At 38.4% G+C, this 27,999-nt stretch overlaps 2 protein-coding genes across 13 annotated transcripts in view; one reads left to right on the top strand and one right to left on the bottom strand.

Annotated features, from left to right (window-relative positions):
- The window catches only part of LYN (LYN proto-oncogene, Src family tyrosine kinase), a 58,070-nt gene extending 53,169 nt beyond the window's left edge, over window positions 1–4,901 (top strand). For all 5 annotated transcript variants that reach the window (XM_071554512.1, XM_071554510.1, XM_071554508.1 and 2 more), the window contains one exon: window positions 66–4,901. In XM_071554512.1, the coding sequence (XP_071410613.1) occupies window positions 66–268 (203 nt within the window). In that variant the 3' untranslated portion in view covers window positions 269–4,901. The remainder of the gene's footprint in view (window positions 1–65) is intronic.
- On the bottom strand, window positions 2,864–27,643 carry LOC139671529 (kinesin-like protein KIF20A). 8 transcript variants are annotated; one of them, XM_071554499.1, is made up of 19 exons: window positions 27,513–27,643; window positions 27,008–27,156; window positions 25,763–25,837; window positions 22,546–22,665; window positions 21,555–21,693; window positions 21,280–21,464; window positions 17,628–17,763; window positions 16,938–17,135; window positions 16,747–16,858; window positions 15,426–15,497; window positions 13,715–13,861; window positions 12,938–13,103; window positions 10,931–11,101; window positions 10,090–10,229; window positions 8,489–8,654; window positions 6,738–6,855; window positions 6,588–6,655; window positions 4,902–5,021; window positions 2,864–3,769 (listed from the first exon to the last, which is right to left on the bottom strand). In XM_071554499.1, exons 2-19 carry the CDS (start codon window positions 27,137–27,139, stop codon window positions 3,494–3,496), a joined length of 2,541 nt encoding a protein of 846 aa, XP_071410600.1. In that variant the 5' UTR covers window positions 27,140–27,156; window positions 27,513–27,643; the 3' UTR covers window positions 2,864–3,493. The 8 variants fall into 8 exon arrangements, with proteins under 8 accessions (XP_071410600.1, XP_071410602.1, XP_071410606.1 ...); XM_071554501.1 differs by having other exon boundaries at window positions 27,545–27,566; XM_071554505.1 differs by having other exon boundaries at window positions 10,931–11,053; window positions 27,372–27,558.
- Between the last annotated feature and the right edge of the window lie 356 nt (window positions 27,644–27,999).

Genomic DNA, 27,999 nt, shown 5'->3' with positions numbered 1-27,999 from the left:
CTCTAGGAATTGAGATACTTCCATCAAATCCTTTTTATCCCCTCTCTTTCTCTTTTTTGTTAAAGGTATGAGCAATTCAGATGTGATGGTTGCTCTTCAGCGTGGGTACCGAATGCCACGCATGGAAACCTGTCCAGCTGAGCTTTATGATATCATGAAAACATGCTGGAAAGACAAAGCAGAAGAGAGGCCGACATTTGATTATCTACAGAGTGTGCTTGATGACTTCTACACAGCTACAGAAGGGCAATATCAACAACAGCCATAGAACAAAGAACACTTTTTCTATTGACATGGATCATTGGCACAGACTATCCTTTGGACAGACTGCTCAAAGCAATTACTTCATGAGTTCAGATGTTTTAACTGAGTGTGGAAGCTGAAGTGCTGAAGGAAGAGTAATTCTGCAGAGAAATAGTTTTTGTTTGGTTAAAACAGTTCCTTGAAGTTCTTCTTAAATGCTGTGTGTTTTGCATCTGCAGAAACACTCCAAAGCAAACAGACTTCTGGGGTAGGGAGGGAGAAGGAAGGAAAGTGATCAGGGCCTGGTACAGTTTAACAACACTTTCTTAGGATTTAAGTCATGCAATGTGTTACAAGGAAGCTTTTATAAGGGGGTGAAGGGATCCATGAACAGCTGTCCCAAAGAACTTCCCAATTTAAGACATGCTGATGTTCTTAAATTATCTTTTTTGAAATACAGCATATTGTGAAAATTATTTTTATATCCTTGTTGTTTCACATTCCTATCTGGCATACTGTCACCTCTTGTAAGACTTTCTAAACAGTGGCAGGATTTCCTTTGAGGAAGAGTTATGTATTTAATTCTTTACACTGAAAATAGTTCTGTTTTACTGCTGTATTGTAATCAATTTAAAATAATTTTCAAAGCATCACAAATGCAGAAGTACAAGACGAACACCATGACAGCAGAAGCAGCAGCACATCTAGCTCTGTGTTAAACCTTAAGCTTGCCACAAGGCCAAAGTCATCATCTGAAGTCCACAGGGTTTTGAAGGAAGTTAATACTTTCATTGCAGTTGCTGAAACTGTTACCAGTGAAAATATTTTAATCTTAATTTTAATGTGATTAGTCACAAATATTCCTTATGTTTTTGCTGTTTTAATCAACTCACCTCAAATCTGTTTTAAAACTAAAACTAGCTCTAGCACTATCAAAAGCAATTTGTGGAAATATTCAATAGGATAACAACTTACCTTGCAGTGACACTGTAGTTTGTTGCTCAGTAAAGTGAATGCAATTTGCTAAGATCTGTATATTGAATTGTTCTTCAAATTACTTACCAAAACAGATGAGCTAGTGGAATTGCAATGTACGCACAGCACAGATTACTTTTGGTTTTTCAAAGTGACCCTGGTTCTTAAAACTGAAACTCAGTACACATCTTTGCCACCCTTCAGCTCAATTATTTAGGCAAATGGTACTTTGCAGAAGCTTAAAACCTTTCTGATAAAGCTTCAGTGTGCCTGCAGTTGAAGTTCAGCAGCAGAAATATTAATTGCTTTCTTTTCCATTGGCTTCCTTCAGTCAAACTGTGTAGTTTAAGCAGACTATCAGTTAAATATGTAAATATTTTCTATTGTATGGTGATTTTTAATTTTAATAAACACTTAATCTGAAGCAAGTTGTGTGGTAAAATGAGATAAATCAAATGGCTGGTGTTCTGTCCAAAGAAGTAGCTTAATGTGGAAGAGGGCAACATCTGTTCATCACCAACATGTACTAATGGAGTCTACTTTCCTTACAGCCATTCAGCTTTTAGAAGCTGAAAAGGACCAGCCAGCCATTTTTGCATCCTTCTTGTGGTTTCTTTTTAACCTGAAGGGCAGGAAGAGAGCAAACCAGTCCTCAAGTACCCTTTAAAACAGCTTCTCATGAGCCTTTGATTTAATAGCAACACAGTCTTTTAGCAACTCTCTGGAAAACATTACAGTTAAGCACAGACTAGTACTTCACTACAGGCTTAATTTTATTTTAGGAGGAAAAAAAAAAGAAAGCATACAGACTACCAAGGTATAGCACTAAGTAGTTTGAAATGGTATTATGGAAAGCTTCCAGTATTAGTCTGTTCTGATGATTTTTTTAACTTGTTTGAATACTGTGTTCCTAAAGCAATTTGTACATAACAGCTTTCTTACTCAGGGAATGAATACTTGGTGTCTGGTATTTAATAGTTGGAACAGCTTGTGTGAGAGTAGAATAATATTGTATAAATTCTACCTTGCAGGGATTATAGGCCTCTAGAACCACTGGACCCAGATAACCCTCTATTTAACAGAAACAGTTCAAAAGACAAGAAAAGCAGTGGTTGAAGTACAGCATGTACAGCCTGGTTAAAGAGCTGTAAGAGGCATTACTGATATTTGCACAGACCAATCCCAAACTCTGAAGATCTAGCAAGAACAGTCATACCAGAGGGCTGTGCTCACTGTCACACAGGAAGGCTGCACCACCTAGTGTTCTCCCCAGGGAGGGTGAGGTTCCTGCTCTGAACTTAGTCCCCCCCTTCCACTATGAAAAGCACCATTACAGGAACTGATCAATCCAATTTACTTAGAGATTCTACAGCAAGCTTCCAGCACTTGCAGGCATGCTACCTTCACTGTAATTAGAAAAGAACTCACTCTCACTAAATGAAAAGGTTCTAAGAAGTCTATTTCAAATTTTGTGATGTCGCAGTCTTCCATCCATAAAAGCTACTAGATAAAAGCTAAATAATATAATAAAGGCTATGATTCTTTCAACTTCACATCATCCCAATATCAATCACTATGGTCATTTAGCCTCTAATTTTATGACCTTATCTTGATTTCACCGATTCAGAAAATAAAGAGTCAGAACTTAATTTAGCAAAGGAAAATTTTATTAAATAGATTTTTCAAAGTTTAATGCATATTCTTAGTGGAAGTTCAAATGATATTAAAACAAGTTTCTTTACAAGGTCAAGTTAGCTGAAAAATAGCAAGGAGCCACATAAGGTCTCATTTTATTGCCTCTTTTAGCAGTTTGCTTAGTTTAGTCCCAGGAAGGCAATCTCCAGGTCAAAGCCAAATAGTAACTGAAGACCCAAGCTATTTTAGCTACTTGAGATGAAGTTTACAAACCTCTGATTTCTAGGAATCAACAGTGAACTCAAATAATATAAATACATAATGAGCAACAGGTAAGAGACATCCTACTTTGCATGAACCACATATTTATCAGTACAGAAGACCATGATAGCAGTTACTCCACAATTAAAACATATATATTTCTCAAATTATATCCCTGTATCAACAGTAAAACCACAAGTTTAGGCCTAAACTTAAAAGCTCTAAATTCAACCTCAATTCAATTTAAAAAGTTATGTATTAAACATTTTTCTGTCAGTTAACATGACAGTGAAGATGGCACCTAAGAGTGAGAAAGAACTACCAACAGTTTAAGACTGATAAAGAAGCCCAGTAATTGCACATTTTTATTTATCAAATGTTATTCTTTTGCTTTATGAGGCAACAGAACTTGTTTTCTTGAATGGGGTGAATCCTCTTCATACTTCCCCCAGCCTTTACCAAGAGGTGTCCTAGCAGTGGTTGCTACTGTGGATTTCAGGTTAGCCAGAAAACCTGTCCTGGGTTTCTGTTGTTTTGGCTCCTCTACAAAGAAATGCTTTTTCCGTTCTTTAAGTTCTTTTTGCAGGGAAGACACTGTTTCTTCGAGCTCAAGAACACGTTTAGCCCAGTTCTGAAGACAATTCATTTCTTGATCCTATGAGGATAAGGCTATTAGGTATATGAACACTTCAAGATCTTTTTTTATGTAGCTAATTTTCTGGTTCAGATTATTTTACTATACCCATGAAGACCCTTACTATTACTATGCCAAATGGCTACTCAGTACCCATTTCCTCTAAATTACATAAAAGTATTTAAAAAAACAGCAAGCTATAAGGCCACTGAATCCAATTACAGACCAAGTCTTACTGAAAAGCTGATGTTAAAATGCTTAGCTACAATGTGCAAAGAATTGATCTTGTTCTAGGAATCAAATAAAGGTGGCTTTCCTGTCTTGCAATATCTGAAAGCAAAATTGGTCAAATCAAAACTCTCCTCATGTCATAAATCTGCTGATCAGGACTCAATAAATGCTCTGAGTGGTCAAAATACAGAGTATTAAATATGCTCTCAAATCTTTGAGGTTAACAAAGTCATCTTTCTGTTAAGAATCAACAGGAAAATGACTTCCAAGTAAGAGGTTCAAGTCAAATAATTTTCAGTTTCAGACTAAAAAGTATGCATAATTTAATGTTCAAAGAAAAACATCACTAATGAGTATTATAGCCACCTTGCTTCATTTGCAGATGACAAGGGAGGTATCTGAGGTCAGATGTTGTAAACTTTAGGAAGTCCCTGCTTTTGAAGGAAAGATTTCTACTTCAACAAACAACTTACCTGCCCATATCTCTTATCCAGCTTGGCCACCTCTGGCAGGACTTTAAAGCCATAGATCCTTAGGCCTTGTTGCATTAACACTTGTGCATTGACATCTTGCTTGCAATAGCAACACACTTCATGGCTAGAGTTCTAAGTAGTATTTTCTTTGCTTGACAATAATTTGTGGCGTCTTTAGATCAGTAAGATTTGTCAGCACAGAGTTACCCTATTGACCAAGTCTATTGCTTAAGGTGAAAAATTAATCTTGTCTTAAAATATTCAAAGTCAAGGAGTGAAACTCATGGGCTCTGAGCTCATAATTCAGGAAGTTAGTATCAGAAAAAAAACTGCTAACAGCAAAACAAATTGTTAATATGAACAGTGATTTTATATGTAAAAAGATGCAGAACCATCTCGTATAACTACAGACGTGTCACATTAAAGTTGCTTTTAAATTGTTGACAAACCTTGAGCATGATTGTGTGTTTCAGTTGACTATTTTCTTCTGCCATTTTTCTGTAGCCTTCATTAGCTTCTAGCAGGGCTTCATTGAGTTTCTGTATTTTAAACTTCAAAGACTTTATAAGCTGAAAAAAGCCCACATTCTGAAGTTCAAGACAGCATGTTTTACATTAATTTTGTTTATGACTAGAACAGTGCAAACTGCAAGATCAATACAATGAAAATGAAGTCTGCTTCTCTCAATCTCCCATGGCCCAACTCATCATTTTGGGTGATAAGGTACAGTTGGAGCACTCAAAGGCTATTGTGTTGAAGCTTCTAGATTAACACAGACCTGTCAATCACAGAACAGTAGCACAGACCAAGCTACTTCTGGAACAGCCTGCTCCTTTTCAGTATGGGTATTTAAAAGAACACTTTTGTCTCATTAACACTATTCATATAAAGAATTGGAGCACAGTCACCACAGAAGACCTCACCTTTCTAATGGCAATAATAATGGATTAAGTCCCAAGAAGAAAAAGAAACTCTGAACCAGCAAAATTATTATCATTAATATTCTTCTCTAAGGTTGGAAGGAAAATATCTAGATTGCTAAAAAAAACACATACACTTTGCCCATGTTTAATGGCTGAATGGGAAGAAAAAATTGGTGAATTACTCATCACACGTGCACTGATCTGTGAGGCAAAGCAGCAGCAGGACACTGATGGAACCAACTGTTTAAACTGTTGTCACTTCAGTTATTGCCAGGCATCAATCTCACCATTCTAACACTTTCTAGCCACACAAACCAATCAATAACTGTATACCCTTGTCAAGTATAAAAGCCAAACTTTCACCAAAATTTGAAAATCACATAGGAAAATCATGTAGCACTCTGAAGAACAGGAGTAAAAAACAAATGCCAGGGCCATACCATGAGACATTAAAATTGGTAAGGAACAAGTTATTTTTAGAGTACTCTTTCTCAATAGACAGGGATTTAACTTTGTTTTCCATTTACATGGTTTATTAGAACCAGCTGGAAACTATTTTTCCAATGCCTAGTCTTATTTGTTGTTAGTGAAAGGAGCAAGGCTTGCCTCTTCCCTTCTCACCATTCTCTTTAAACGTGGGAAACTAACTGTAGCCTTACAACAAGGTCACTCAAGGTATAGACTAAAAATGCATACCTAAAAAAAAATTGTTTTCCATAACACAGCCTCCAACTCATAATTCCCACCTCAATCAGAGCACATGGGTATTTTTTGAAGAACAGAGACAGTACCCTTAAGTTTAAGGGAATAGTGGAAGGGGACTGGTTTAAGGCACTGTTTTGGCTCTAGATCAAAACTGCCACCACATTCTGTAACTGTGCTCCTGTGCAGGGGCAGGCAGCATTTCAGGAAGGCCATGGCAGCAATATTTACAATAAATTCCAACAAAGCCTACATATTTCCTCACTTCCAACTCACACCATGTTCACAATACTTGTTACAGTAGTAGGTTCCTTTACAAACTAGAGGAAAGCCAGAACACAGACAAGCTCTGGCAAAAGTCATCCACAATTGTGCAAGGGCTTTGCAAACCTGATGCCCATTTGCAGGAATATTCATGCCTTTGTCTACAGTGCAGATCTTTAAGCACTGAACCATGACAGAGTTTACAGCTGTTATCCCCAGATTTGTTAAATACTAAGCAAGAGCTACCTCTTCCTTCTCTTCACATTGCTTCTGCAATCCTGCATTGGCTCTCTTCATTGTCCTGTCCGTAAGACCTATTGACAAAAGAAAAGCTTGCTTGTTTCTACCCATTACTGAAAGTAAATTGAACATTGAACAACCAGAATAGATTCTTACCTTGTTCCATGCTATTTTCAGTAGTCGGAATATCTGAGTTCTGACTTCCCAGAGTCAACAGCTTCCCTGACTGTTCATCAAGTTGCCTTTCCAATTTCAGTATTTTCCTCTCTCTATCCTGAAAAAATACAGTCATATGGTAGAATTTTTCTATATTACTTGATCCAATGCACTACTACACATCCTTCAATTACATCATACATGTATATACAATTTTAAATCATTTCACAGGTGGAAAGTGTGATGGTTATGGCTAGGAAATCACAGTAAAGAATAACGTTCAGATCACAAGACCTTCTTAGAAGGAAGTTACTTTACACAGGAGTCAACTCTTCCAGTCTGAAGATTTCTAAACTGGTCTAAAAGTAACCATATGGCAGAAAGGAAACTTCAGTGAATCTGTGTTAAACACTGTTGCCAGTTAGTTTGCCAAATAAGGAAAAACATTCTTCCTAGAACTACATTTGAATCTAAACCTCTTTTTCAGTACCTGTCAGATTGCTAGGATGGTATCTTAGAGTGAGAAAACAAAAAAGTACCACCACAAATAAAAGTTATGCATCTTATTTTGGTTCTCTGCAGTTGCCTGTTCAAATTTCATGTTGCGCTCTCCTTCATGAGCTAACACTCTTACAGTCTTAGGGATTTCACTCATTTCTTATCTGACTTGCTACCTAAACCATCTTGTTCTTTGAATCTTCCCTTTTGCAGCCTTCTGGCCAGTGTAGGAGGCATCTATAAATACAGAGAGCACTATTAAAACTCTTCTCCTGCACCTCGAAATCGTGTATAGCTAGCATTTAAGTGAACATAAAAACAGTCTAAAGTGGGGGCGGGGGGGGGGACAATTGCGAAAGAGCTGGAAAAGCAGAGGCCATTAGATAACACAGTGCTGCTTTTCAGCACCTGAATGGAGAGCTGTAAAAACAGAAATGTTTATATACAGCAATCTACCATAGAAACCCATTTCTCTCATGTCTTGAAAGGAACCTGCCTACCCATGGAATATGATGTCTTATCAGTTCCAGGACAGAAGATTGCAGTGAGAAAGTCCCTCTGCTGTACACCACAGTTCTATTCTTCCACTACAGACTTTCTGAAAAGAGCAGGACCCACAGGTCTAATCTGCTGCCTGGATGCACTTAGCCATCCCTGCAGAGGTTAAAAAACTGAGTTGCACATGGCTAACATGGTTGTGTTGCAAAAGGAATAGCAACTTACTGATGCCAACTCTGAGTAGTTCTAAGTTTACATTCAGGAGATTGAGTTCTCTCCTGCATAGAGTTTGATATCTGCGCAGTTTCTTATCCCACAATCCTCTTACACCCCCTGACCTTCGAAGCAGAGATTCATCAAAATTAAAATAGCTATCCTGTACCAAATTCCCCGTTGCCCTTTCAGAGGAGCACTTTACTTTACACCCAAATATCTTCAGAAAGCCAGACTGTTGGATACACCATTCCTCTAAGTGTTCCAATAAATGCACTGCGGAGGTAAAGATGACTTGGATTTAATTGAACTGTGCCCTCAAAGTTCAGGCTGTTTAGGTATGCACTAACAGGTAGTGTCAGACAGAAGACATTTGCATCTTTATGGTTAGCATTTAACACCAGAACAGCAAGGCTGAACAACTACTAGTTATCTTGACTGTCCAGCGTTATATTTAGAATTCCAAAATGATTCTGTTACAGAAAAGCAAAATTTACAGTTAAGAGGCCAATACATGTTTTTTAGTGGCAGTCAAGTCATACCTCAACTTTCTCTTGTTCAGCTAAAAATTCTTCTATGGGAACATAATGGTCTTCAATTTGTTCCATCGCACACATATATGCATGTTTCTTAATGGCCTCCTTATACATTTCAAATTTGCTCTCCAGTTTTTCTTCGTAACTGTCTTTCATATCTTCCAAGCGGTTGCTGAGGAGAACATGTTAGATTTATTTAATATATTTGCATTCTAGCTATTACATTTGACACCATGTATTCAGCTGGCAAGATCAAAGTTATTTGCCTAATCATAAATAATGAATTTAAGAGACCAAGTAGTACTTTGCTCCTTTGCAATCTCAGTAATCCTAAAGACGTGCCCCAAAGCATAACTTCTATTTGGCATGTAACAAAAAAAGTGCTATAGAAGAACACATACTTAATGCCCACCAACATATAGCAATAGAAATTCTTACACCCATTTAGACATGATATTTGAAGCATATTTCAAGGGGGTATCTTTCATTTTGGGTTTTGGATGGTTTTTTTCCATTAAAGATAAACACCAAATTCATTTTCATAGAATCACAGAATAGCCTGGGTTGGAAGGGACCTTAAAGATCATCTAGTTCTAACCTCCCTGTCATGAGCAGCAACACCTTTCACTAGACCAAATTGCTCAGAGCTCCATCCAACCTGTTCTTAAACACTTCCAGGAATGGGGCATCCACAAGTTATGGGCAACCTGTTCCAGAGACTCATCACCCTCACAGTAAAGAATTATTTCACAATATCTAATCTAAACCTACTCTTTCAGTTTGAATCCACTCACCCTTGTCCTGTAGTACATGCTACTATGAAAAGTCCCTCTCCATCTATATTTCAATACATTACATGTCACTCCTGCCACAATTTAAAAACGTGCCCCATCAGTGACATAGAACATCATCTCAACTTAGAAAAAGTATCAGTACTGTTTCATGTGTTTGGTCAAAGGCAACCAAACAATTTTAAATTCAGTGCAGGTGTTAAACCCTAGAGTGCTCAGACGGCAAGTTGGTGTGAGTCTGTTAATGGTTCAAACAGCAGGAAACTGATTTAAAGAAGAGAACAGCTAGGAGGAAGTGAATTCAGTTTGAGCAATCTGGACACACTTGAAAAAAAAATCCCAAATCAGTAACATTAATTAGGTAAGCACAGATAAGATAGTAAACTAACAATGGCTCATAAGTCATGCAGAAAAGATCAGAAGAGACATACAATTCAAACTACCTTAAGCACTTGCATGTATATTAACATGACCAAGTGTATCTTTTGGCACAATCATAAGCCTCAGTAGGGTACCTGTAACAATCTTCTACATCTGCTAAACAGTAGTAGCAAGTCAGGACAAGCTCCAGTAGTTACAAACTAAACAGAAAAGTTCAACAGAAAGCAGCATTACTTTTTCATTGTACATGGGAAGAGCCTGATCTGTACAAATTTAATCTTCTTCCTTCCTTTTACATCAGAGGTTTTGAAAATGTCCAGCCCTAACTTCTCTAAGTAACGAGTATGCATGGCTTGCATATACATATATTTGTAGATACATAAATATATGTGCATTTACATATGTGGAATCCTTTCAGTGTCAGATAAGACTTGCCTCCAGGTTTCCTCTGTTTCCAACAGTTGTTGAAGCATTGCTTCTGCCATCTCTTTACGTATCTTCAGCTCCAGAAGGAGCTTACTTTGCCTTTCCGCAAGTAGCTTCTCCTTTAAGTTCTCTGTAGTTTTCAAGAGGTCCTGAATGTAACACATTTCAGTTCAGAAAACAAGCCAGAAACCCATACTGATATGCGTGTCAAACAAAATAGCCATACAGGCAGCCATCCACAGAGGGTGTTTTTACAAGCCTGTGTTTTCAGGGGGGGCTGCACCAAAAGTTAAATAATTTCAAACATGAATTTCTACTGCAAAGACAACCTTAGGCCATCTTCATGGTTTCTGCTATCAAAAACTCCACTGCTGTTTTGGCATTTAAGTACTAATTTCTACAACTGTTGAATATAAAGCCTAATTGATTTTTAGTTTATTGCTATTAGATTGCATACCTTTGCTTTAAACATACTGCATCTTAACTTTCCTGCTGTTCCCAAAAGAGCACTAGCAACTAAATAATGTTATTTTAAACACACATGCTGCCTCCTTACTCTTCTCATTGAGCAGTCAGTTGAATTCCAAATTTAGCACTTGACCTAACTAGAAAGCCACAGGTATGCTTCCATGACTCCATTGAACTAGGCCACTTTAAGTCTAGGCCTGTCTGACACTAAGCAGAAGCTTAAACATCCCATTTGATGCAGCACCCAGCACAATTCCTATGCTAAAAGATTCTATTAGATAATTATCTAATATAGATTATATTAAATAATTAGATATTAGAACTAATAGCAATTAGAACCAATAGCTTTCTTGGGTACAGTTTTAAGTATATGTGTATCTACCTCATGACTCAGAATGGTAATGTCCACTTCCTCTTCTGCAGAGGTTTCAGTACTGTCAGGAAAGTCATCTACAGATGTGTTAGCATCAAAGTGCATGATAGGCTTGCCATCACCTCCAACTAGCTTGGGTGAAAAATAACCAAAACTTTTGGGTAGGATTGTCTGGATAACCTGGAAAATCCAAGGTTGATTTATCTATGCTGTCAGTATTGCAGATATGAGACTACCGAGAAGTGGCATGAATGCATTGTTGTATTTACACAATATTTAATAATTACAAAAACATCACAAATTTTTACATGTCTTGTAGCAGAAAAAAAAGTCAATATGAATATAAGACTTTAATACTCTAAAAAAAAACCAAACCAAAAAGAACCAATAAAACCCCAGAAAACAAACAAAACACCAAATGAAACAAACCACCCCCAAAACTGAAAGATTATCTATTAGCAAACTTAGTATGCTTGTCTAGAAAGGTGATTCCTATCCCCTTAAGATAAAAGGGTTTTAGTATAGTTTCCTGCAAAATTAATTGAAAAGCAGCAAATCCTTTAAACATTTGCTTCTTCTTGAAATACCATCACCAGGATCCAGCAATTCATGCTAGTTACATAAAGATTTTAACTATTTGAGTCATAAGGCAACATATCAGAGAATTTTGTCTCTACGGTGCACACTTATGATGAATGTTGAAGCTAAAGAAAATTAGGAAAAAAATCATTCTCTCTGAGCTCATATTCGACATGCTATTACAGACTTGTAATGTGTCAAAAATAATTATTTCTGCCATGAAACACAGTGTAGCTCACTACCCATGGAGGCCCACTCTCTGCAAGAAGCAGCTTCCAGGGTATGATGTTAAGGCCAAACATCGACACCAAGTCCTGAATTAATTAGGAGACTGACAAACAGAGATAGCAGAAAAAGCTCAAAAGCACATTAGAAAGCAGCCCATCACCAAATGTAAAAGATAAGCCAACAGGGGAAAAGAGTGGCCTGTCTGAATAGAAAACTTTGGCTGAAACTTGAAAAGAAAGAAAGAAAAAAAAAGGGCAGGCAAGTCAAGAGGACCAGGATGTCATGAGGTTATGCAGGAAAACACAGAATATAAGCCCAACTAGAATTCAATATGGCTACTGCCATGAAAGACAGCAGAAAATGTTTTTACAAATACACATACAATAAAAGGAGGGCTAAGCATAATCTCAATCCTTTAGTGAATGCAGACAGAAATACACGGTGTCAAAGGAAGAAGAAAAAGGCTAAGGTACTTAATGCCTTCTTTCCTTCAGTCTTTAATAGCAAAGACCAGTTGTCCTCAGGGTACTCAGCCCTCTGAGCTGGAAGACACACAGGGAGCAGAATGAAGCCTCCATAACCCAGCAGGAAATGATCAGCAACCTGCTACAACAGTTAGACACACACAAGTCTATGGGGCCAGATGGCATCCACCCAAGGGTACCCAGGGAGTTGAAGGAAGGGCTTGTCAAGCCACTTTGTTTATTATTAATTACTTGCCCTTAGCCCAATGGGAGCAATGCAAGCGCAAAAGATCTCATTGAGACCACAAAATAAGAAAGCAGCTACTCCTTTTACTACCAACTGTCCAAGAAGTTGTGAACAACTGTCATGTTGTGAAACAGATGCTTAATTGCACATAGGTTAAATAAATAACAAAAGCTTGAACTGAAATCTTGAATTTGCTCAGATACATGGTATAATTAGTCATACATGAAAGTGCCCTTACTAATTCTTATACAGCACATGGGTGGTGTGGAATTGAATGGCTAGACAGCTGCAGTTACCTTAATTTTTTACCACCAAAATAGATTTGAGGGTGGGGAAGACTACTAGAAGCTTTTTAAAGAGAAGCCACATGCAGAAGAATTACTATGATGTGCCATAAGTCAGAATCACACTCAAATTCATACAACCTGATCTTTTCACACATCAATAGTGACCAAAAAAAAAAAAGCAGAACAGCAGAGAAAGTAGATGCACTCTTACCTGTCTGGCTATAGCTGAAAACTTCATTACATGTAGTGTTTCATCATATGTGGAAGCATGCTGATTGATGTTTACAATCATACAAGCTTTGCCTTTCCCACAAAAAAATGGCTGAAACAGACGAGTCAGCTTGCTTTCTCTGAATGGAATATAGCTTGGCTTCATCCTCATGGAGAAAATAAGAATAATGAAACAAAATACATTTTTTTAAGTTGTGGGATATTGTAGCTTACTTTAATTTTGTTTCTTTCTTTCAGGAAAGAGATCCTGTAAGATGCTTTTATTTAAGCCTAACCTATTTCACGTCAAAGAACAAGGTGTTTGTTGGATCTCATAAGCTCTCCAATAAGCTGAACTATTCAAAATTAAAAGTAGTATGGTGTCTGCATCACAGTTCCCTAGTGTTACAAAGCAGAGAGCGGAAAAAGCCAAAAGCTAAGTACAGGACATCTGTCAGCTGCCTGATTAATCTACCTGTATAATCTGGAAGTGGAAAAGAAGAGGATAAAATGGGAGTTCTGTACATCAAGCACATTGCTCATACACACACACACTAAAAAGTCATAGTTTGCTGCAAATTGCCTTTTTTAGTTCTCTGCAAACAACAGGTTAAGAGAAAAAAAGTGTTCCTTTCAGGTATCCCAGTGACATCTGTAATAAAAAAGGCTTACAATACTCTGTAGATTTCCATTTTTCTCTGGCTGTGCAAACTGCTTGTAGAAACATAAAGGGGCACTTAGACTTTCAACCTAAAACTTGGAATGTTGTAAAACTTACTTTGGATTTTGATTTTGCTTCAATGCTGCAATGCATTTTCCAAGGATATGAAGAGAATTGTTAATATTTCCTGCTTCTTTCAGTCTATCTCCAAAGACATGTGTTTTATTACACCTCTCTGATCCAGCCAAGTCACAGAAAGACATCCTGCACGAAACAGTTATCCAGAACACACATGTGAACTTGTTTCTAAGCCAGTATGAAACCAGAACATCACGTCTTTTTATTTCTTAGTGTGCCTGAAGCACAAACGAGTGCTTCATTTCAGCCTATCTAGATCACAGAATTGGTTGTACTTCAGTGTTGAGCTTTTGTCCAGAAGACACTACACAAAGTATTTAAGATAACAGTACTAACCTACCTATCTTCCCATTGTATGTAAAAGATCCTTGAACAAGATTGTTGCTCCTAAAATAGCCTACTCAGCACATTCAAAGTAATCTGCTTGAAGCATTAATCTAAAATTTTGTAGGCATTCTAATATAAAGAATTCAGTTTAAGAGCAAATATTTTTGTTGTAATTATTTAAATAAAATAACACCTTTTTAAGACCATAACCTTTCACACAGCTGCAGTAAGTCCTATATATATCATTAAGGCACATATTTAAGCTGTGTGAAAGGTATGACCTTATGTTCTTTATCCTTTTCAGTACAAGATGAAAAGCTTTTTTCTTCCTTAAGTAATATACAAACTCTGTCATTCACCTAACAGCTGCTGCAAGATTTGCCAGAGGATATATAGCAAAAAACGCAGATGCAGTCATTTCCTCAAGTTATCTTTTCTTAAGAGTATTTATCACTGTAACATCTGACATTACCATTTCTTCTCAGCAGACACGAGAGAAAAAAATCAGTAGGAACTAGGATGGAACTACAACATTTTGCTACAGGCTGTCTTCATTTTCCCATATCAAGTTCAATGGACAACTAATCAGAATTTAAAAAAATCAATCAGATAAAAGCTATCTAAATATCTAAACGCTTCAAGACAGAAGATTAGGCTGCTTCCTCTAAAACACAAAAGAAAGACTTAAGTGTAAGGACTTAGCACTGCTCTCACAGTGTGCACCTATATTAGCATTTTAGATTAGGAGAACAGTTTTTAAGCAAATCCCTTGATGATTCCCTCTTACTGTAGACTGGGCAATGGAGCAGTCTCAGAGCATGTCACCTGCATTCTTTTGGGATGACAGGCTTTAGTTTGAATTCTAGAAGCACGTCAAATGTGTTGCCACAAACATTCAACCCATAAACTCTAGTTTGGTCCCAAAGTAGAAAGATACACTGGCATAGCTTGCAGCTTGGGTCTTCAGCAGTAGCTGCTGCACTCCAGCTTTAGAGATCAGCTTCTATCAGCCAGCCACCTGAATTCTGCTTACCAGAACATGTACTGTGGTGTCACATAGTACCTCAGTCACCACTTCCCCATTATGTAAGACAATAGATGTATTTCCTTCAATTTATATACTACTGACAGAGTTTTAACATGCTACCTCCAGCCAAACCTTAAAAGAGTAAGGGACAGGAAGACACTTCTGTGACTGTCCCTGTCAGGCTTCCAGTCAGTTTTATGTGGTCAGTCCTGATTTCCTTTTCAACTCTCAGACAACTTGTTTATTAAGAGAGAGTTCACCAGTTTACCATGCTTACACTTTATCAACTTTTCCAAACTATTTACATTCTGGTAATCATGGGAAGCATTCACTTACTCTGAAACTCCAAGAACGCGAGGCTGATGCTCATCAGTTAGCCTTAGTAGCCTAATGGAGAATATACTGTGACTGGAATGGAAAGAAGTGCTTTTAATAATTGCAGGTATGAAAATTAAGCAGTCACTGAAGCAAAGTAAAATTTGTATGCTACAGAAAGCTCAGTGCTGAAGAGAGCAAGAATTAATTCATTAATTTACATTAGTTACCTTTGCAATACATTCATTCAGTAGCAAAAAGCAGCAATAAAAGCTGTATTTTGTGACTTTCTATTTCGTCCCATACAGGAAAAGGTAAAATATCACATGAAGCCTACAAAGAGTCTTGGAGAAAAAAGCCAGTTCACTTGAGTCACTCTTCAAAAGATGAACACTCAGGTAGCCACTTTGTATAGAAACTTTAGGCAGTATATGAACATGGTAACACTGAGGAACCAAAGAGAAAAGCCACAAAACCAGAAGCACCCTGTTCCCAGTTTATCAGATAAGTCAGGAAGCACAGAAGACACTTCTCCAAATGCCCCTGAAGGAGCAGGCATTCTAGGCACAAAACTCTGTCAGAAAAGCATTAAATAACATAATAATAACATAACTCTTGCTTTTTGGAGAAAAACGCAGGCTTAATAACACTATGATTATATTAGCTAAAAACACAACATGGCCATGACACATTTAAATGACAAATTATTAAGAGGTCACTAAAATCAAGAAAGGCAACATTTCCAACAGAAATTATACCACCCCCTCTATTTTCTCCCACTCCATCAAAAGCCAGGTTCTCCCTGATCCCTCTCCAGAGGAGGGTAAAAGCTAGGAGTTTAATTCTTAAGATGCCAAGTGAGCTCAACTTGAACATAGCAATCTAAAAGCATCTAGACAATCTAGCAGCACTGCAATATACTGCATGACTTGCTCCTTCCTACATCTCTTAGGGACAGGCTTCAAGTTTTCAAGAATTATACTACCAGTAAAGAAGAACTAGCCAGCTTTTCCTTCAATGTCCTCACACAGTCATTCTTGCTCAGCACCCATTAGCATTTGCCAAGATGTACAGCCCTGTTAGCACTCAAAAATGAAAGTGATTTGATGTTTTTGGTTCTCCAAAGACAGGAATAGCAATCAGAGTCCAGCTACCATTAAAGTTATAGAGTTTCTCCTAGTTTTGTTTCAGAGAGAATTTCATAACAAAACCATAATAATGAAGGCAAGTATTAAGCTGTTATTGGAGAGCGGTTCATTTCAAACATATTCTAAAGTTTCCTCCATCCCCTCCTCCTTCCCCGTAACAGAGACAGAATATGCTCGTAATTAAAGGAACAAACCTTCTACTTGATTGCTCATTCATCCTAGTACAAGCAAAACTTCGGTTCTTGTTTCCTATTTTTAGTAGTTTGCAGGCTTCTTCAGTGCTCTGAACATTAATCCACTTTAAATCTGTGAAAAGAGACCTTTTACATACACTTCTGATCATCAGTGAAATTCTTTGAAATTGCTCATAAAACAGTATTATTACCTTTAATATAAGAATTTCCCTCTTGATCCTCACAGATTCTTAGAACTCTGCGCCTTTGAGTTTTTGATGTAGATAATACATTTAATAGGTCATACACATATTCATTATAAATTTCACAAAAAGAAATCCACACAGATGCTTGTGTTCTTTGGTGCATATTAGTCCTATGAATGTCAAGTGGGACAAAGTTCTTCTCTGCTAACCCAAAACAGAGAAAGAGTTTAAAGACCATCCACCTCATTAATTTACTTCAGTATACAGAATCTTCTAAAAGTATCTCTAGAACCTCCTTAAAGAAGAATGCTTGGATAAATCTGTGTTGTACAATTAGATACACAGTACTGTATAACTTGGAGTTTACCCAAGAATGTTCAAACTTCTCAGCAGTCATCTGTACCCAGAATAGGCCCAAATTCTAAGCTACTGCCCTCACTTTACCACAAGCTTACAGCAGTTCATATATTATCTTTGCAGAACTAAGTCTCCCTCTTCCCCAAAAGGTGCAAAGCTATAAAAATACTTTTACAGTTGCTTTTTCTCCCGAACTGAGACATTAAAACTTGGTCAAAAACTATATATATTTACTTTGTAGTATAATAAAGAGATGTTTTTTAATCCACCAATAGTTACCCATATATATTTCTAAATTTTTTACTATTTTTTCCCCCACACAAAAGTTTTCTGCTTTACCTAGTGAATTAGAAGGATGACTCTTGGAAGTATAGTTGGAAGACTCCGACTTCGCATCACAGCTATTTGTCATAGTATTTACAATGCTCTCTGTCTCCTTGAGAAAATAAGAGGCCATTATATCCACAAGGACAGACTATGAGAATAGCAGAAATTAAAAACTACAGCAATTCCAGTATTTAAGATTCAAATACTGAAGCAGTAATAAGCACTAGGCTACCCTTACTCTGGCTGCAAATGAAATGCTTTTAACAACACTGAACTACCATCAATAAATGCTCTTTCTCTCACAAGAATTATTGCTTGCTGCTACTCCCAGCAACCTGTTTTGGCAGCCAATTGCTGCTAACATAAGAGACTTAACATCACAGTCCTGGGAGAAACAAGATTCTGTCAGACTGAAACAGCCCAGACTACCTTTATGAGCTACTGGAAAATCTGAACAGTGCTTCAGTCAACCAGGAGAATTGTGGAAGTAGGTTTCCTCTTCAAGTTATTGGGAAGGTGGTAGGCAAAGAACAAACCAAACCAGCAGAGATTCCTAATTTGTCTGCTTGTTGCAAATCTCTGGCTTGTGCCAGGTCTGTGAGATTATGAGTCAAACTTACTTTAAGAGTGGTATAATAGCTTCTTAAAGGACTTAAAGATCTGATAAACCAACAGATAAAATAAAATAAAATAAAACGTTTTAATTCAGACTGAATTAAAAGGCCATTAAAAATAGATAACAGCGTAGTTTCTTTAAGCACACACATTTGCTGAATTTCTTTACATCAGCAAAATTATTTAAAACCTGCCCAGATTCACCAGAGTACAGCCTTCAAACTACCACTGGGAAAACTAGCATAACAAAGTAGCAACTCCCACTCTTCAGAGATTCCAACATCTTTACATACTACTTTCCTCTTCATATTTTATTGCCCCACATAATTCAGGACATTCACCCAGATTTCCCAAAACCCAAACCTACAGTAAGAGGGAAGAGATTCAGAGATTTAGAGATTTCATGAACTAGCTGTTCAAATGCAGCACTAAGTTCACAGATCACAGACTATTCAGAGTTGGAAGGGACCCACAAGGATCATCGAGTCCAACTCTTAAGTAAAAGGCCCACATAGGGGATTGAACCCATGACCTTGGCATTATGCAACCAAGTTTTAACCAACTGAGCTAATCTCAGGGTCATGGATTGACTACTGATACCAATGTTACCCACTTAGTATGTCCAAACCAGAATTTCCACAAACAGAAGCATGAAGCTGTACTTTCAGCTCTTCCATTTTGAAGACAAATAGTATAAAATAAATTATAACAAAGTTATACAAGTGACCATTTTGCAAAGACTGCACTGTCTATATGATTGTGTTTCTTGAGTGGTTAGAAGTATAACCACAGTGTGGATTCTATTCATTGTTTGTGAAGTACAAAGCAGAACTCTGAAGCAGGGTATGGGACTGACACACATGTCAGAAACGTAACAGAATGTAGAAAACCAGTACCACAGTACTTGTGCTCGTGGTAAATATGTTGAAGGTATCACGACAAAAGTGAGTGAATTAGCTACACTGCTAAATCGTAACACCAAATACAGAAAAAGAGCATGAGGATGTCTGCCTGAAAACACATGGGAACAGGAACTGACATTGTCCACCAACAGAAACTGACATTTAATAGAAAACACAAGGACAGGGGGAACAGGAAAGCAAGTAGAGCAGGTTTTAATCCATTAAACCCCAGTATTTAAACCCATGAACAGAACCAGAAAAGGGAAGGAGAGTGTGAACTGTGCTACACAGGAGTTTTTGCAGCAGTACTGTACATAGAACATAAACAGTAGAACAGTAAATACTGCACTAACTGAGGACAGTTAAAACAGAGAATGAAAAGAACAGCAAAATCTTTCTGCAAGACATGTAAACTGAGCCTGGGAAATGAGCCTACAGAAATCCATGTAAACTAAAACCAAGCCCATTAAATCGTATCTGTTCTCAGATTACAAGCTTGAGTGAGCACCCAAACAGTGATGTTATTCATTCACAAGTTATCAAGAAGCACAGCTTCAGAACTGGGGATCGCTGAGCTGTCACTGTGGTAGCATTGTAACACAAACAAGGTCTTCTCACGTTAGAGCTTCCTGATGCATTTTTACCTTTCCATCCTGATGGTGGAGTGTTGCTTGCTTTTCACTGCAGTGCATCAGCATCTAGATCACCTACTTCAACACTCAGTAACTAAGCCATTAATAAGTCAGACTGTGATTTAACTAAAAGGAATATTTGTAGTTATCTTCAAAAGAGGATATTTGACTTCCTGCTCCAGACCTTGAGCTCCTGCTTGTTCCTTTTTTCAAGGCTGCAGCTTCCACAAAGTTTTGAAAAATATTTACCTACTATTCTCCTGACAATCTTAATTTATATTTAAGATCCCCATCCTGTACATGCACATACACACACTCATACAGACACTTTCAAAATAAATACACAATCTTTAGCAGCTTTTAGATTTTTTTTATCCAAGATATTTCCTCAGCAGTTAACCAGACTCAGACTAAACAAAGTTTTAATTTGCAGAGTTTAAATTAAGCAACAGAATTTAAAGTGGAACTTTACATATGAACTTGATTCATAGAAGGATATTCTTTCAGGGTTAAGAGGAGTACTTTAACAATGTTAGCATTAAACACCACAGAAGAAAGAAAACCCAGTCAGTCAACACTTCTATACTTCCAGAATTTATTCAGAGTTGCCTTGAATGTTAATCATCTGAGCCTACTGCATTCTGGGATTAAATGCACAGAATCACAGTTCAGGTTAAAACTGTTCTGAACAAAAGGAAACAAGCCAAACGTCCTGTGCCAAGCTACAACTGGGCTTAGATGTGTAGAATAGGCACACATGAAGATGCTTGTTTTCTGGCAAGACTCGTTTCTTACAGTGGAAACAGAAATTACTAGATAATAAGAACAGGAGGCTGCCACAGTAAAGACTTTTCTATTCCACCTAAAATCTTCAGAGACCAGAGTTAAAGATGCATACTATCCTCTAAAGCAGACTGGGATCATTTTACAACATTCATTTTGTGGCATTTCACTTCACTTGCTGAACCAGAGTTTCCTTATGAAGGTACAAAATCACAGGTTTATAAACTTTTAAAGACTGCTTTAGGACTGTCTTCCACCAAGAGGGACTCTTCTTGCCTTCTTCCTTGCCCCACCAAGACATTGCCATCACCTCTCCTGAGCTCGTACTGTCATTTGAATAACTGCACCAAGATCCAGCCTGGGATGCTGACCTACAAAAAGAACCACCTAACAAGAAGCAGGTTTTAGATAGGTCCTACAGCTCTCAGACTTCTCAAGGGCTAGTTGTCACCACAGTGTCAGAACTGCTTCTCTCTAAAGGAGACCTCTATAGAAATTGAGATTGGGCTTGGCAAGGGTTTTTGGTTTGAACTGTGTGCTGCAGAAAGTTCTTGCTGTTTGTCCTGAGCTCCAAAAACAGCCAGTTGTCTCATTTCAAGATTCACCAAGTACCTATACTATGGATTCATATAAGTCTAAAGAATCAATAGTGGAATAGAGGCTTTAAAAATTCCCTATCTTACAGAACAGCTTTAAGAAGCTTCATTCAGTAACAAGTATTTGGTCACTGACCTCTTTCAGTGATGCAAGAACAGCAGATTTTAAGGCTTCTTCTTGTTTAACTTGTGCATCTTCTAGCTTTTTAACATCATTGCACAAATATGGTTTGAAGTCCATCTTCAGATAATGTCTTTCCTTTATGTGGTTAAAAATCACATCAAGGGAACGAGGTAAAATACCAAGATCTTTTGAAGTTCCTTAAAAATATTAAAAGATTGAGTGTAGGCATTCATATAAGCTTCTTGTTGGATTTTGATTTGGTTTTTATACATGCAAATATTTGATACCTTGGATAGTGAATGTCTTGCCTGCATTTGTAACCCCATAAGTAAACACCAGTCCATTCACTCCATTAACATATGCTCTTACTATTTCTTTCATTGAGCTTTCAAAAAATTCACTCTGAGTAGTTTCTGGTCCAAAGACCTTGGGAGAAGGGGGAAAAATTAAAAAAAAAGGAGTGACAAATGAAACAAAGAAATTTAATAAATCAAAATATTAACAACTGATTAACAGCAACTAGTTTTTCAGAGCAAGCTGGGCAAGAGATATCACCTTAGTTTTCTGTCTTGCCTGCAACCCATTCTGATTGAACATTTTCTCTTGGGTTCTCACAGGACATCTGCTTAACACTGAAAGGCACTCAGGCTTGCACTCATTTTTGAATATTTTCCTACTGCTAAAATAAACTGCTCAGAATGTTACTGGGCACATGCTGTTCAGTGAATACTTTGAAGAGCTCTGTTGGTGATGTAGAACTCCCTCCTCACTGCACCAGTTACCCACAATTGATGAGAAAATCAGCATTACAAGTCTAAGTGATTTGATCTCTAAAACTGTTTATCTCTTGATACTGTAAGAACAGAAATTCTTGCAGTAGGTAACAGAATTAAGAAATTTGGTTTCAGTATAGAAGACTTAAGCAGATAGGCTCCTATTCTTTCAGAAGTAAATTCATAAATATGTGCTCACATAAGGCCCTACAAACATCAGATTTCCTTGCAACACTTCCCAGATGAAAGCAGGAACAGCAGAGTAAGTTTGTGCCTACAAGAAGCTTCTGTAATATCTTTCCTTGTCTCATGTAATAGGCATCTCCATTGTAATACAGCTTTCTTGACAGGTTATCAGTAACTAATAAGCACTCTTTTTTCCTAAAGGCAAGTACCTCCACATGTAATTAAATGAAGAAAAATTACATTGCACTATATGGTACAAAATTCAGCTTCCACTACAGTGAAAAAAATTAAACTATAAATTTGAAAACAGTTTGCCTACCTGAGAAAAGGTGAACCTGTGCACAGCATGACCAACCCCTCTTTCACTGTTTTTCATTGCAGAAGACTCTTTGGGTGCATGAAGAGTTACTGTCTGGGCATCTTCAACAGTTATACAACCCTAAAAACCCAAGACAAGGTAAATCAAAACACCACACAAAATTATTCAGGAAGAAAGCTATCTGAACAAAACAACCCCCCCCCAACTCCTCCCCCTCAAAAAACCAACCAAAAAGCCTAACATCCTCACATATTTATTAAAGTGACAAAGAATTGCACAATTTACATATATCATCTTGAGGCACATAATTGCAGAGATATCCACTTCACATAAAAGCCAGAGTGTAGAAAAAGTTAAGGCAATCCCCTGAGGTTTTCTAAGAGGTAAAAACTTTTCCTAGGATTTCTTCCAGCAACTTTTTTTTCTTGGAAACACTTTTAAACTTTGGTACTCTGTGATAGTGACTTGCACAATCCTACATATGAAAACAAAGCTATATAGAAATCTATGGGTTTTCCACATCAATCATTTTCAACATGAAAGAGACTATCAGCAGCATTAATAAAGTAAAATAAGTTTGAAGCATTATCCTTTGATTGACAGATGGTGTTACCAGTAATGAAGGAAATTGAATAAGTTTCAAGTAATTTGATAGCTATTTCTCAATTAAATAGAGGTCAAATACAATTATCCAGCACTCACTATCCAGACAAATGTAGGATGCAGTGCCAAACTAAAATTTATTTCACACCAGAATGACTACCAAAAACACTAACTGAGCTACCAGTATAGCTTAACAATGTCTTAAAGGCATCAGCTGCAAGGACTGATTGTAACTGAATCTGGCATTTATGCTCAGAGACTGGCCAGAGCTGGTAAGACTAATAATCCTTATGTGGCATGTACATAGGAAGTACTGCTCTTCCTAGAAGACTCAATAAGTCTGTTTATTAAATGGCATAGAAGCTCTGTACCAGTAATTAACTGGTATAGACCTCATAGCTGTCTACAACTTGCTCACAAGGGGAAGCAGCAGGCACTCATCTGTTCTCTCTGGTGACCAGTAAGAAGATCAGAGGGAATGGCCTGAAGTGCCAGGGGAAGGTTAGTTTGGATATTACAAAAGGGTTCTTCATGCAGGGGGTGGTTGGGCACTGGAACAGGCTCCCCAGACTGGTCACAGCACCAATCCTGTCTCAGTTCAAAAAGCATTTGGACAATACTCTTAGGCTCATGGTGTGATTCTTGGGGCTGTCCTGTGCAGGGCCAGGAGTCAGACTTTGATAATCCTTGTTGTCGATCCCTTCTAATTCAAAATATTCTGTGATTATGAGAAGCCCTAAGAAGCTGCTTTTTGAACTTAGATCAATCACTTGCTCCTGTGTCAGGCTCTAAACCCATATGGTCTTTAACATTCCTTCCACACTACCAGGAACAGGAATGCAGGTCAGATGTACTAAACCTTAGGGAGCCACAGAATAGCCCGATATCTGCAGCGTGTGCCCTCAGCTGCCACCAGCATCAGAGAAATTTATGAACAGCGGTCTTTAAGTAGTCAGATCTGCAGAGATGGGAGCCAATTGGTAATGTATCACTTTGCTTGTCTCTCCCAACTAACCCCACAAGTAAGGTGCTGAACCATTTCTGGCACCATAGACATTGTTTACATACAAAAAACACAACGTCCTGCGCTCCTGCAAATGACTCTGGAGAACCACTGGTTGTGTCAAGAGACAGAATTTCATCCAGAGCTCTTAAACTTTACTTGAATAAATCATTATAAGCAACAACAGATCAGTTAACCTGTTGATTGCCTCTGTTTAAAGCATCAGCCTACAGTTATAAGAAATAGGGTTTGGGTTCTATTTGTTTCCTTTCTTGCCACATAATTGGAACAAAGATGCTTTCCTGAAATTTTTTCATGGCATGGAGGAAAAAAACTTTAAAAAATTTATCTGATGGATTAAAAAGATAGGAAGAGGGAGGGTCACTTGATTGTTGCTTGTTTGTTTTTTTCATTTGTTACCAAGCATTTTCTTCCTGGATTCAGGTGATAGTAAATAAAATAGAAAACACTGAACATGTTGAAGATCTTTCAATCATTCCATTTTCGGAGACTGAGAAGAAAGCCTTAATCCCATTGAAAACAGGTTATATAGCTAACATGTTGGAAGTTCAACTATTTCAGCATGAATTACATGAAGATAAGAGCTTTAAAAAAAAATTCTAGTACAGACTTCAATGCTCAATTTTTTTCCTCCCTGTTTCTAAGAATAAATAGTTTCTCTAATGGTTAGGGGGTCAGAAATGTTTCACTCCAAAGAGGAATGAGATAACTCACAAGCCAATTTGATTTTGCAAGTCAATTTACAATTAGAGCCAGTTTAGGCTGTGGATTTTACTAAATTGGAAGCAATATGACAGTACATACTATTCAACCAGAGCTGTCTAAGGAAAGATGAATGGAATTTGAGGGTGGGAGGTGGAGGGTGCGGTGGGGGACAATCCAAGTAAAAACAGTACAAAGGGTTCCAGCTCTGGTAGATCAAATGCAAGACTGTATTTTCTGAAAGCAATTTGCAAGATGCAAATCAGAACTAATATTAAATCCTTCTTTAATACTGTCAAGACCTAGAGGTTTATCAGAGACCCTGCAAAGACAAGGGCTGAGAGATGCACTGCAGGGACCTTGTCCTCCTCCCAAGACAGCTACATGAATTCTTTGTGTCCGTGATCACAACAGAGGAGAGTATTTCTGCACGTTTGTGTGTGCACTTGTAAAACACTGAAATATCTGAATCTGACAGTATAAATGGTAGAGGTCGACAGGACGAGCAACAAGTCACCAAGATGAGGGAGGAAACTACTCAAGCATTTCAAAGAAGCTCAAGGGTCAGATACCCAAATTACTCCTAGGATTGTGTAATCACTTCTATGAAACTCCTTTGCCTCTTGAGGAATGTATCAAGCTAAGAGTGACACCAATTTTTAAATAACATGCCCAGAGGAATTTTGCAGAGCTACAGGTGTGCATGTCTGTACCCCACAAATTAGTAAAAATATTGGTTAAAAAAAAAGAAAATTAGAAAATCACATTTATCCAAGTATCCACTAATTCTATTTGGAAGCAGTGTATTGCTTATGTAAAAGAAAGCTCCACCTTACAATACTACATGTTATTTGGAAGAAAAGAAAAACTTATTGCTACAAGACTAACCTGAGATTCATGGCTTTCAAGCTCTGCTATAGAAAAGGGCCTCACTCTCAAGAACACTTTCAAAGGTTGATATACCTATTCAAGTAAAAGAAAAAAAAAAGACACAAAACATAGTTACAACTGTCACTTTTTAAACAGAACAGCCCCAAAACAATCATACTAGCATACATATCTGATGCAGTATTCCCTATTTTAATGCCTCACTTTTTCCTTCCTTGTGAAGTTCAGACTCTAAGCCAAGCCTTCATTTGCACCTTTACCTCTTACTGTCCTTAAGTAACCCCCTTCCCTTTTTTGTGTGCCATCCTCCTATAGTTTTCTTTCATGACAAGGCCAGTATTTTGATTTTAAAAGAGCACACTATCAGAGGCATAAAGTGCATTGCTTCCACCTTCTGGTCTCCCTTTGTATTGAATCCAAGCTGTGTTTTCTAACAGCTGTTAAACAGTACTGCACTTCCATTTTGTACAAAGCATGTTCAATTAATAGATTTGACACATTCTTAGCCTCAAGAGACCACTTCCTTACCACCATCCAGGCACCAGTCCCTCATCTTCCTCACAGTAACCCCCATGAAACAGTTCTCAGTTGCTAAGATGGGCTTTTCTACCCTCTAACCACTATACAACACTATCCCCATTCTGGTAAAGCAATAATAGCAGGGAGCTTTTTAGAGTGATCCTGGCATTCCCTCCTTTCTCACAGAGCTTCAAAATCTTTACTTTGGCAACTTTTCATTCAGCAGATGGATTTACCATAGCCTTTCCATGAGCAGCACTCCACTAATCATACAAACCTAAGTCACTAGAGGGAAAATCACTCAGGAAAGCTACCACTCCAAAAAGGAGAGATTGCTATACTATATTCTGCTCAAGCACAGCACAGCATTATAGATTTTTATTTTTGAGCACTTAGCAAGCTTTCAACAAGGGTTCATTCACTTTTTCAGCTTACTAAAAAGCACAATACAGTCTCATTACATTCAAAGTGTAATTACTGAAGTCCTTTACTTTTTTCTCAAAAGCTTAGCACATGACATCACATAGCATTGAGCACCTCTCCTTGATACAGGCCACGACCTGTGTGTAAGCAATGAGAAATAAGCAGAAGAGGCAAATACATCTTACGAGGTAGAGGGGCACACCAGTTCTTACCAAGAAATATTTGTCAAAATTAAAGCTTTAAAAAACCCAAGAACCAAAAAACAAACATCATCAGAAGGCATCTTGTAAAACCAATCCACACCTGCTGTTCTTCCATATTAGGCAATACTGTCGACTCCAAGGGTGACGGTTTACCCTCTACATTCAGAAAAGAAACTGATTCCAGTGCATCAGATACTTCTGAAGAAACATAGTTTTTCCCCTCGTCGCCCATTGATCCGTGCAAAAGAACTTGTAAGGAAAAAAGACAAAAAATGCCCATCATTTTCTCAGAGAACGTACAAAAATACACATGGCGCAAAACAAAGATGAGGGCAACTTGTACATAAACAAGCACTTCTGAAGAAGGTAAGACCACCTGGAGAAGTTTGGGAGTATAAAGGAACCTCAAAAAAAAAACAACTGTCAGGCTACCCCAGGAAATGCACAAGGAAAAGCGCACTAACACCCTCAGTTGGGCACTGCTCTCAGCCACTTGGCAGTGCTGGTCGCAGCCCGCAGCCCCCGCTCGCACGGCTCAGCACTCCCGCCCTCAGGGCCGATCCCGATTCCCGATCTCGATCCTCGATCCCACCGAGCTCCCCCACCCCCAGCGGAGAGCGCGCTCAGCCAGCGGCACCTCAACGCGCGGGAGCCGCGAGCCCAGCCCGCGCCGGGCAGTGCTCTGTGCGGGAGGGGGCGGGCGCTGATTGGCCGAGCGTGGCGGGGAGGCGTGGCGGGGGGGGCACGGACACGCCCCCTGAGGGCACGCGCGCCGTCTCCCCCGCCCGGCAGGGGGCACTGCCGCACAGCGCGAGGCGAGTGCACCGCCAGAGCCTGGAGCTGCCGCCGGGCCGGGCTGGGAGCGAGAACGGGAGCGGGAGCGGGAGCGGGAGCGGGAGCGGGAACGGGAACGGGAACGGGAACGGGAACGGGAACGGGAACGGGAACGGGAGCGGGAGCGGGAGCGGGAGCGGGAACGGCGGGGACGGGACGGGAGCGGGATGGGACGGAGGGAGCAGCACCTGCTCGTCACGCAGGGTTTGTTTACTGTCCTTAACAAGCCATAGCGGGAGTGAAGAGGTTTGAACGGAC

The sequence above is a fragment of the Pithys albifrons genome, chromosome 4, assembly GCF_047495875.1.
Source record: "Pithys albifrons albifrons isolate INPA30051 chromosome 4, PitAlb_v1, whole genome shotgun sequence".
NCBI lineage: Eukaryota > Metazoa > Chordata > Aves > Passeriformes > Thamnophilidae > Pithys > Pithys albifrons.
Note: the sequence above shows the minus strand (reverse complement) of the source record. Positions and strands in the feature narration are given on the sequence as shown.